The sequence below is a fragment of the Carassius carassius genome, chromosome 30 (assembly GCF_963082965.1).
Source record: "Carassius carassius chromosome 30, fCarCar2.1, whole genome shotgun sequence".
NCBI lineage: Eukaryota > Metazoa > Chordata > Actinopteri > Cypriniformes > Cyprinidae > Carassius > Carassius carassius.
The window spans coordinates 4,560,583-4,572,863 of NC_081784.1; the positions used below are offsets into that span (position 1 = coordinate 4,560,583).

Genomic DNA, 12,281 nt, shown 5'->3' on the forward strand with positions numbered 1-12,281 from the left:
ATAGTTTCACTGGCATTCATGTAATATATGATGGAGCTACAAACACTAGACCTTAGGTGTCCTACATTAAGCAGTGTCCCACTTTAGGGCAATTCACCCTAGTTTTATATGGGAGGAATTCGCTTCACGTGAAACTTGCGTGTTGCGTTTATATTCTGGGCTCTTCTCGTGTGTAAATGTAACTATACTTTATAAATACATTGTATTATTAAATATACAGAGAGTTTGGGCTTTTAATTTATGCCACTGTTTTTATTATTAATAAGGTGTGTCCTCCAGTGTCACTGTTTTTGTAGAATACATAAAGCCACATTAAGCATTTGTGAAACAGTCTGCTGTGAACCCAGCACTAATGGTACAGCCCACAGCGCAAATTGTATGAGAAACAAATGGAAAAATAGATTTTTTTTTATTTTTAATTATTCAAATGATCATTTCTAAATGGGGAAAAAAATTAATGTTTGGTTTCATTTTTTAATTTTTGCATTTGCTCCATGTGGTCTGAAAATTGACTTGTAAAGCGTTTCACTGACCAGATATAACCTCTGAATAGCAAGATATAAACAAATACAAAATTCTGACTTTTTTTCAGATTTCCAAGTTCTGAGACATTGCACATCTCATAATTGTTTTCGTTCTGTCGCAGATCAAAAAATAATTTAGTAATTGTGACTTTTTATCTTACAAATCTGAATGTTTTTATTTTTTATTTTTTTGTATCTCAAAATTCTGACTTCCCCTCTTGGAATTCTAAGTTTAAATCTTGCAATTCCAAATGTTTTGCCATCCTGAGGGAAAAAAGTCAGATTTGTGAGATATATATTTTTAGAATTGTGAGACAATTGCCTTTATTCATTTATTTATTTAAACTGCAGTGGAAAAATGCTTCCATTCATTTCTCCCCAGTGCTTACATGACTGAAAATGCTAAAAATATGACTTAAAACATTCCTATACAAAGAGTCTTGAGTGTAATTTTTTCAAAATTGAGATTTCATCATCTGAAAGCTGAATAAATAAGTTTTCCATTGAAGTATGGTTTGTTAGGATCATACAATATTTGGCTGAGATAGAACTATTTGAAAATCTGGAATCTGAGGGTGCAAAAAAAAAATAAAAAAATAAAAACATCTCAATACGTAGAAAATCGCCTTCAAAGTTGTCCAAATAAATTCTTAGCTAGGCATGTTACTAATCATAAATTAAGTTTTGGCATATTTATGGTACGAAACTTACAAAATATCTTCATGGAAAATGATCTTTACTTAATATACTGTATATAGTGCAACAGTGTTAGCTAGTGTAGTAGATTGTGTGAGTGCATCTGTGCAGTGCATTGATCCGTGACATCAGGAAACAGGAAGAATAAACAGTTACCGGAGAGAATCCTGTACAGAACTCTTCCGTTCTCTCCCTGATCTGCATCTGTGGCCTGAACCTGCAGACGGACATGACCACAAACACATGTAACCACATCACGTACACACCCATGAACTGCTAAATAATGAGATTGAAAGTAACACTCAACACACTGTACACCCACACAAGCATAAACAATAATATCTTTGATACTTTAACACACAATCAAACTACAATTGGACAATTGGATTATTTTTACTCTCTCAAGTGAAATGTGTAATTTCTTCAGAACTAACAGCACAAAATAAAATGCAGTGTGTTTGTTTGGCTCAACCAGTAGTTGATCTAATAACCAGTGGACGACCGATCAAACCTAAAACTCCCTTAACTGCAGTAAAACACACAGCCTGAAATGACTTACTGCTTTTAAATGCAACATCGATAGGATAAAAGACATTAATGTTCAATAAATAGTTACTTTTATTAATAACAATAATTGGAATAAATAATTCCAGTGAGTAATATTATTAATTATCCCAACTGCTGGCTGTTAATGGATGCTGAGCAATACCAATTTGTGACTTTAATATAGTATGTGCAATCACAAGTTCAAAAATGGCTTGTCCAATCAGAATTCAGAGTCAATGCAATGTCTGGGGACACTAGTGGCGCAGAAATGAAACACTTCACCTTTTAATGGTTGCAATGGCGTGACTATCAACTCATAGAGGCTTGAAAACACAAATACAATTTGAATGATCATCTAAATCTCAGAAACAATGATCAGAAGTTGTTCCTGAATATATTTACACACATCAATTAAACCATTTGGCGCACACTGAATACATTCGTATATTAGTCAAATCCTACTGACAGTGAGGAGGACGGCCCCTCCTTCAGACTCATTAGCTTTATAAAAAGATGTAGAGGGGGGAAGAAAGAAAGCAGGGATCTAGGGGGGTCTCTTTTTGGAGAGAGATGAATAGAAAAAGCAGACCGGACCATACCATCACATGGGGGGTTAAAACTTGAGACTGAAAGTTTGGCTCAGAATGAGCGTTTAGTTCAAGAAACAAACCGCCATGGTCTGCTGATCGCAAAACACTGAAAACACAGAGAGATTGATTTGGAGTCTCTCTAAACGGATCTCAGCTGCACATATCCTGATCCCCATCTTCCAGGCGTCTCAACGTGATTTTAATCAAGGAGTCACCAGCCACAGTCATCGCTAAAGGTAATGTTGAACCACAAAGAATAAACTGAAAAATATTTCTTATTCGATGAACCCCTGTTGCAAGTAAGTTGTGTTTTGGATGCTGGTGTCCATACTGGGATTTTTTATTTCTGTTCTGCTGAGAGACATGGCTATGCTGGTCAACCAGCCCCAAACCTGCACTAACCAGCATAAACCGGCATGGACAATCACTCAGCAGTGCCAAAACCATTTTATTTTGCCATGATGTCAGTCATAAATGACATGGGACAACAAGTTATGTTTGTATTACTGTAATTTACTAATTCATGGATATGCAGTGACTAAAATCACAACATAATAAATTGCACAGAAATTACTATATGGGGAAATAGTGAATGAAACTGTGTACTCTTGTTCAAAAGTAGATTATTTTATTTATTTATTTTTTTAATAAATTAATACTTTTTTCAGCAATAAATTAATCAAAAGTCAAAGTAAAGCCTTTTAGATTGTTACAATTCTATTTCAAATTTATATATGCTGTTCTTTTGAACTTTTTTTTTCCTCACCAAAAAATATATCACCGTTTCAACAAAAATATTAATCATCAAAACAGTTTTCAGCATTGATAATAATAAGAAACATTTCTTGAGCAGCAATTCTGAATATTAGAATGATTAAAAAAAAAAAAAAAAAAAAAAAAAACATTTGACACTGGACTGGAGTAATGATGCTGAAAATTCAGCTTTGCATCAAATTAATAATTTACATTTTAAACTATATCAAATTGAAAGGTTAGGTAACAAAAACTAAAACAAATTAAAGCAAAAGAAAAAAAACATTTATGACTGTTCTCATTTAAATATATATACAAAGATTCACTTTAAATTAAAAAAACAAATTTTAGCTGCCTGCTTGAGCAAAGCCTTCATCACACAAAAAATGTGATGAAGTGTGCATAAATACATTTCAGAAGAGCCATACAGTGGTAACTAATAAAGTGTTTCACTAACAATAGTTCTCATCTCAGTGGCCTTTTCAGCTTGTTTGTGGCATTTAAGATGAAGAATCATTTCATGTCACAATGTGTTTTCACCAAAGTGATAAAACACTCTCTGTGTGCTCAGAATTGACATTTAGGAGCAGAAAGGCAGAGTAGTTGGTGACTTGAGTGCTAGACTCTGTGCGTGTGTTTCAGATGAATTGAGAGTTATTTTAACAGTCCCAAATTAGCTTTCAAAAAAATAAAAAATAAAGCCAACTGACCACATTTCTCTTCTGACTGCTCACTTAGTGGGGCACCAAAATGTTTAATGTCAAATGCCATTTCAAATGTGTGTTTATGGGAGTGATGTAGACCTGAAATGTACTGTTCTTGATGCAAAAAAAAAAAAAAAACGGTTGCAAATGCATTTACCTGTTTGTACACAATTAATATGTAAGGACATCCTGCTCCTGGAGGCTCAATGTCATGCAGAGTTCAGCTCCAACCTGCCCCAAACATACTTGCCTGGAAGATTCTAGTGATCCTGAAGAACTTCATTAGCTGATTCAAATTTAAATGGGGTTGGAACTAAACACTGCAGGACTGTGGCTCTCCAGGATCAAGACTGGACAAGCACTGTTACTGTAAGAGTGATAGCATGTTTATCTTTAAATTGCATACACTGAAAAAAATAAAAATGATAATAAAGTTAAATTAGTCTTTTTCCATTAAACATATCTAAGACAAATATTTAAAATACCTTAAAACAACATAAATGTATATGCCTTATTAAGAGTGTGAGACAAAATGCAATTGCATTTTGCCTTATTTTTTCACTTATTTTTATAATTTTGCCAGTGCAAGACACATTTAAGAAAAACTCATAAAGACACTTTCACTGAAGGCAAGCCTTATTTTCTTCAGTGCTGTTTCTCAAGAAAATGTATTTTGTATTAAGGATTTTAAGGGATTTTTGTATTAAGGATTTTTTTTTGACTGGAAATTGAGACAAATATCTTTCTGCTATTCAGACAGATTCTCTTCCAGCTGTAGCTCAGCAATAACAGTAGTTGATCTTCAAAAGCAAAATGACGGTAAAAGATGATGTTGAAAAGCGAGAATGTTATGCATATTTGTGTTGCGTTATGAATTGCTGTATGGCACATTTCCAAACCAATACATGAAATTGTAGGTGCAGCTAGAAGTGCTTGTGTTTATGCACTTGCGTCAATTTTCCTGACCTTTGAGTCTGTGTGTGTGTGTGTTAGAGAAACACAGAGAAATTAAAAGCCCCTTGCTAATCTATAATCAATATAGTGCAATATAAATCCACGTCATTTTGACCTTTCTTGACATTTCTTTCTTAAAATCGCTCAGTCATTCTGATAGTCTTGCAGAGGAGCGCTCAGAGCAGCTGGTGTAGAGCTGCTAGATGGTGATGTTGAAAAAGTGTGTGTAGGTGTGCAGTCCCGCCACCACAAACCACGGCTCTGTACCTAGAGGAAAATGTGCTCAGATGTTGCTCTGTCACTGCTCAGGGACTTCGTGACCTCTTTCATTTGATATTTCTCCTACAAATCCTGACCAGCAGTGTTATTTTAGTATTATTTCATATTATTAATTTGAATATGCTTTTATTTTTAACTTTTCAATTTTTAGTAATTTTGGCATGTGCTTTTTGTTATTTTATTAGTTTTTGTCTTTAAAAAATATATATATATTCAGCTTTAATTTAGTTTTAGTACTTTTTGTATTTCTGCTTACGTATTTGATTTCAGTTAACTGCCAAGGTAACATTTAAAATTGTTCAAAGTTTTTGGGTTTAATATTTACATTGTATGTGATTTTAGCTCTATTTCAATTAACAAAAGCATTTTTGAGTTAAAAAACTAAAAAAATTAGTTTTAGTTAATAACAACATTGCTTAGAAGAAATACATGACACACAAATGAAACAATTGATGATAATCAGTTATTATAAGCACAGAACTTCATAAGACTTTTGATTGCCAATTTGAGCAGAGTGTGAGACAGAATTGACATTTATACAGTGTTGATACTAAGGTCTTTTTTGCCCCCCACCCCGACACATTTCGGACCACTATGTATAAGATCGTAGGACTTGTGCTCACATTATTGTGTAGATGTTTTAGGCCTTTGGTTTAAAAAGTGTCCCTGTACTCATGACCTCTTTGCCACCTAAGAGACACAACTGAGATATTAAAGAGGTTTTTTCTTTTTAAGCATGCATACACACACACACACACACACACACACACCTGTCAACCACATCCTGGCATCTTGCTCAAGCACACATTCACACTTTTGCACAAGCTTGAACCCAGAGGATCTCAAAAACACCTACATGTTTACTATAAACACGCTCCACTTAACCCAGATTTAACTCTTCCTGTTTTGTATCTCTACAGATCCAGGCTGACATGGATGTTTCCTTCAATCAGTCTCTTTCTAATCTCTCACTTCCGGTCTCCTCAACGTCTCCACCTCTGGACCTTCACCATCCCTTCCCGACCATCATCATCATCATCATCATCGTGTGTCTCTTCATTCTGTTCGGGGGCTTTGTGACCTTTCTAGCGGTGGGCTGCCCGTCAGTAGGGTTCTGGGGTGTGGATGGGGACTGTGGCCCTGCAGACGGTTTCTCGTGGGGCCAGACTCTGTCCAGCGAGCCCCAGCTGAAGCTCTGGAAGCGTTTGGGCTCGATGAGGCAGTCGTTTTCCTCTGCGCCGGCCTTCAGAAGACCCATTCAGCCATACATCGCCCAGAGCAGGAAGCAATCAGGGTTGATGTCGCCCGCAGAGTCAAAGACAAATGACTCCCACACATATATTACTATACCTGCTCTGCTGCAGTATTCCACCGAGATATAAGCTCTGTTGCATCACCTAGTGAGCCGCCTTGCTATCTAGTATCTACATAGACAGCAGCCTTCTAAGTGACTGATTTAAAGTGCATTTCATAGGCAACAACTATGTGCGCCACAGAAACATGACTCCAAATTGATTTAAAAAGAGTTGTCAGCTTGTTGCTAAAGCTAGTGATGTGATTCTCTAATAAGCACAAAAAAATGCATAGCAAGCAGATATGAAATAAAAATTATTTAACAGAATTTAAACTGACCATTTCTTCTATTATTCTATGTATTGAATGAAATGTATTTAGAATTGGCATTTCTATCAATTTGTCTGCCCTTGTCACTGGGCTCAATGACGGATGCATGTAAAGCTGGCAAGGTTTTATTATTAACTAAAAATAAAAGTATTTAAAACATTTTAGCAAATTAAAACAACAACAAAAAACTCTGAAAGTAAATTTAAATATGAGAAAATATTAAAACTAAACTTACATAAAAAATTTGTTTATAAAAATAAACCTAAATAGAAATAAAAAACACTAATTAAAATGACAAAAATACTAAAGTCTACACATATAACTATGTATTTCACACACACAATCTTAATATAAATCAGAATCTAAATCAGCCAGAAACCATGTTATTAATATATAATCCTTGCTAACAGATAACACTCTCCATGTGTGTATTAAAACTTTATGGAGACAGTATTCACATCTGGAGTGTGTCTATAATTGCACAAACATACACAATCACTGCTAACATAAGAACAGAAACTGTGACCTCAGTTATCAGCACTGACAGAGACGAGCCAAATCATTTCATTCATCATTCACTTCAAACCAAACAAGACGTGACTCAACAATCCAACCATTCGGTGGCCGCAACTCTATAAACAGATGGACATCACCTACTGTAGTACATCACTAACAGACATGACCTGGATGAGCAAAGACCAGGGGCTTTCTGAGTAATGGTGGCCATTTTGACTGGGCATTAACAACATGACTATTTATTTAGAGGAAATTCTGATTCATTTGCACGTATGTAGCCCCACGTAGAGCACGTAGAGTAATTGTGCACTTAAAGCACACTTAAAAATCTCTGAATGTCACAGCATTAGAAACCAAAACAGCAAACCACTTTGCATTTGCATAGACAAACTGTGGTAGAACTTGGTGCTTATATTAACTACTGGCTTATTCTACTAACTTGACCAGCGTTGGGTAAGTTACTCTAAAAGAAAAAGTAATTAATTACTAGCTACAAATTACATTTTCAACAGTTAATTACATTAATTAGATTAATGTACTAAATTCTCTCTCTAAAAAAGTACTGCATTACTTAATACTTTCTAAATCTCATATCAACCTCGATCAGTTGAACAATACATGAATAAATATATAACAGCTTTTTTTAATTATTTCAAATTAATAATACAAAATTGCATATTACTCTTGAACTTACCAAAGCATTTAAAGGGAGAAGGTTACATTTAAATCCACTATTGGTTAATATAGAAGTGTTCTTTAGTCTATACAGTAATGTAATTACATTGGAAGTAACTGTGATAAAATTACAGTAAATTAAGAGTAATCTCTATACTTTTTTATGGAAAAGTAATTAGAGTAATTAATTAATTACTAATGCATTAAACCCAACAATGTGTTATGTGTCATAAAATCTTTATTTTAAATAAAATACATATTGGTTTATTATTTTAAACTTCTTTTAGTAAAATGTTTTGCTGGAAAGGTGTGTTTGTGCTATTAAAAAAGCTGTACTTGTGACTTTTAATTTTGTTGTTGTTGTTTTAAAGTGTGCTTTAAGTGTCAAAAAACTTTCTTAACTGCTGTTGTGCCACTGTGATTCTGGTTTACACTGCAACAGCAAATTTGGAATATTCCCCAAACTAACTTCAATAACAGTTCAACATATGGAAAGAGGTTAAAAGCCCTTTGAAAATGAAACTGCCCTTTTTTTTTATCATCAGAAGTGATTCTGCTGACTTTCTTGAACTAGAGCGTCATCATGGTTACCCTATTATGGCCTTTGTTGCCAGCACAGCGGAACATGACATCACAGAAAACCACTGATAACATGATAATTTTACCATTGTTACAGACAAACATAATATGACAATCATACACCATCATGTGCTATTTCATAATACCAGTACTGTGACAGTTTTGCTGTTGTTCATTGGAATAAAAAGTATAATATATATATATATATATATAGAGGTGCTGGTCATATAATTAGATATTAGAAAATATTAAAACTAAACTTACATAAAAAATGTGTTTATAAAAATAAACCTAAATAGAAATAAAAAACACTAATTAAAATGACAAAAATACTACAGTCTACACATATAACTATGTATTTCACACACACAATCTTAATATAAATCAGAATCTAAATCAGCCAGAAACCATGTTATTAATATATAATCCTTGCTAACAGATAACACTCTCCATGTGTGTATTAAAACTTTATGGAGACAGTATTCACATCTGGAGTGTGTCTATAATTGCACAAACATACACAATCACTGCTAACATGAGAACAGAAACTGTGACCTCATCAAAATTAAAAGAAATAAACATTTGAAATATATCAGTCTGTGTGTAATGAATGAATATAACATTCAAGTTTCACTTTTTGAATGGAATTAGTGAAATTAATCAACTTTTTGATGATATTCTAATTATATGACCAGCACCTGTATATATATATATATATATATATATATATATATGATAGTTAGAAATTGATAGCCTGAATGCACTGTAAGTCGCTTTGGATAAAAGCGTCTGCTAAATGCATAAATTGAATTGAATTGAAATGTAATATATATATATATATATATATATATATATATATATATATATATATCCATGAGCATTGTTTTTATATATCAGAGTGAATTGTGAATATGAGCGTGTACCTGTAATATACTGGTTCCTCTGGGTATGTTCTCCAGAACGCTGGTCTCATAGCTGTTCTGGAGGAATATAGGCCTGTTGTCATTGATGTCCAGCACCTCCACAAATACTGTAGCTGTTCCTGTCCTCCGACTTCCCGCCGGACCATTATCTATGGAGAAAACCATCAACTGTCTGGCCAATACAGCTAGGAAATGCTACTCACAGTACAAATAAAATACAGTTCAAAGATCAAGCTTGACCAGTGAATTTCTATAACGTTTCCAGTTATGGATAAGGATTTTTGGTAACACTTTATAATAGGGAACACATATCCACTATTAAACTATTAACCTATTAAAGAGTTTTCCCCTCAATAAAAGGAAGTTGTTGTTGTAGTGATGTTTAGGTATTGGGTAGAGTTAAGGGATCTAGAATATAGTCAAGTAGAATAAGGCATTAATATGTGCTTTAGAAGTACAGCTAATATGCCAGCAGTATGTATGCTGATAAGCAACTAGCTAATTGTGAATAGTGTTTCCTAATCTAAAGTGTTATTGGATTAAAAATAATCATTTTACATAGATTAGACTCAAGAAAAGCTGGTACCCCAGCTGGAATGTTTTAGTGTACTTAAAACTAAATTGTATAATTATATGTTATTTTTCTAAATTATATTATACGCCTTTTAATTTATATTATACCTGATATTTTTAGGTTTTGCATGATCGTGGAAACCCTGATAGCAACATAAAAACACTGCCACAATACAGCCTTTATGACTCATATCTCCATTGGTCTTAAATGGTACCAGTCATCTTTAAATAAACATTAGTTGCACCAAGCAACAGCATACCATAAACTAGCCTGAGCCACATACAAAATACCCACAGAAAACAAATCTTGACAGCTTTGGCTTACCACATTCACTGGTATTGGTGTAAAAGGTGTAAAGACAGAGAAGAAAAAAAAAGACCTAAAATTAGCTAAAATAATAATATATATATATGTGTGTGTGTGTGTGTGTTTGTGTGTGTGTGTGTGTGTGTGTGTGTGTGTGTGTGTGTGTGTGTGTGTGTGTGTGTGTGTGTGTGTGTGTGTGTGTGTGTGTGTGTGTGTGTGAATGTATGTATGTATGACTAAAAATAAATTTTTGCATGTAAAATGACTTGGAAGAGTCTTTGTTCCTGAATCATTGTAAACAGTAAATATTCCCAGAGTCATGTTTTCTGGTCTTCCAAAACACGCATTAATTTTCATCCTAGTTATCATTTATATTCAGATAAGAATAGTGATGTACTTGATGTAATATTTCTTAGTATTGAAAAAAAGTGGCCAGCATATTTTTCATAGAAACACATTAAACGGGTATAAAAACAGCTGCAGTATTTCTAAATGCTGAACTCAAGTCAAACAGGAAACCACAACATATTTTCTTTAAACTCAGTCATTTAGACAGGAAGCTGCAACAGATCGTATCACATGTGCACGCACACATGCATAACCAATTGTTTTAACACACATGCATAACCAATTGTTTTTATATGAAACTCACCAATCGCTTCAATCACTAGACTGTACAAGACCTGAGTCTCGCGGTCCAGACCCACCACAGTCCGTACTATTCCGGTCCGGAAACCCACACTAAACTTTCCATCTTGGTTCCCAGCTATGGGGACACACAGACACAGACTTAGAAATCACACATCTCAACTCTGAACCCTAGTGTGCTGTCTTAAAAGACATCATACTAACTATAATGGAACCTCATAATTGAATGATTTTGAATGTGGTAGTATGTGCTGTCATGCAAAAAGCATTCCTCAATTGATTTCAATGGAGTCTGGCATTAGCATGCTGCTATGATAATGATGTAGTGCTGTTAATGAGCATAAAATATTTGTGACCATGGACCACAACCAGTCTCAAGTGTCAATTTTTCAAAATTGAGATTTATGCATCTTATAAAAGCTGAATAAATAAGCTTTCCTATGATGTATGGTTTATTAGGATCGGACAATATTTGGCAGAGATAAAAGTTTTTGAAAATCTGGAATCTGAGGGCGCAAAAAAATCTAAATACTGGGAAAATTGCCTTTAAAGTTGTCCAAATGAATTAGCCATGCATATTACTAATCAAAAATTATGTTTTGCTATATTTAAAGTAGGAAATCCTAATGATTTTTGGCATAAAAGAAAAATCAATAATTTTGACCCATACAATGTTATTTTTTCTTTTTTTCTATTGCTAAAAATATACCCCAGAAACTTAAGACTGGTTTTGTGCTCCAGGGTCACATTTGGCAAAACAGTGATTTAAAAAATATATATTTTTAACTATACCTAAATCCTTTTGCAAAGATAATTATGTTGTACTCTTTTAATGAGTATAAAATCCACAGCACACACAATATTATATTATAAATATTAAATTATTTTTTTTTAACCTATTTAACTTTATTTAAATAGTTTTCATGGAAATAATGAGGTGGTAATTTTCTTATAAACATTAAATAAATAGCACATGCAAATATTTGGTAAAATTGTTTTTTTTGTTTTTTTTAAATCAATTTAACTATATTACAACACTTTTCATGAAGATAACAAGTGGTACTTTTCTAACAAGCATAAAATATGTAGCAAAAACCAGTATTTACTAATTAGTGATTTTTAACCATTTTAACTATATTGAAATACTTTTTGTAAAGATAATGATATAAAAATAAACTAGTCATAAAGTAGTCATTTTAACCAATTTAACTATACTAAAAATTCCTTTTGTGAACATTTTGTTGTGCACTTCTAATAAGCATAAAATGCATAGCACACAAATGTTTAGTAAAATAGTGATTTAAATATATTAAGTATAATATGATATTAAGTACGATAGTGTTGTCACGGTACCAAAATTTCAGTATTCGGTACAGATACCAGTGAAAATC

The 12,281-nt window shown here is 33.3% G+C and overlaps 1 protein-coding gene across 1 annotated transcript in view; it reads right to left on the minus strand.

Annotated features, from left to right (window-relative positions):
• LOC132110440 (cadherin-23-like) overlaps positions 1-12,281 on the minus strand; it is a 227,719-nt gene that overhangs the window by 44,165 nt on the left and 171,273 nt on the right. The window contains exons 25-27 of the mRNA XM_059517040.1: positions 10,895-11,008; positions 9,363-9,511; positions 1,371-1,437 (exon numbers count right to left, since the gene is read on the minus strand). Of these exons, the coding sequence (XP_059373023.1) occupies positions 1,371-1,437; positions 9,363-9,511; positions 10,895-11,008 (330 nt within the window). The remainder of the gene's footprint in view (positions 1-1,370; positions 1,438-9,362; positions 9,512-10,894; positions 11,009-12,281) is intronic.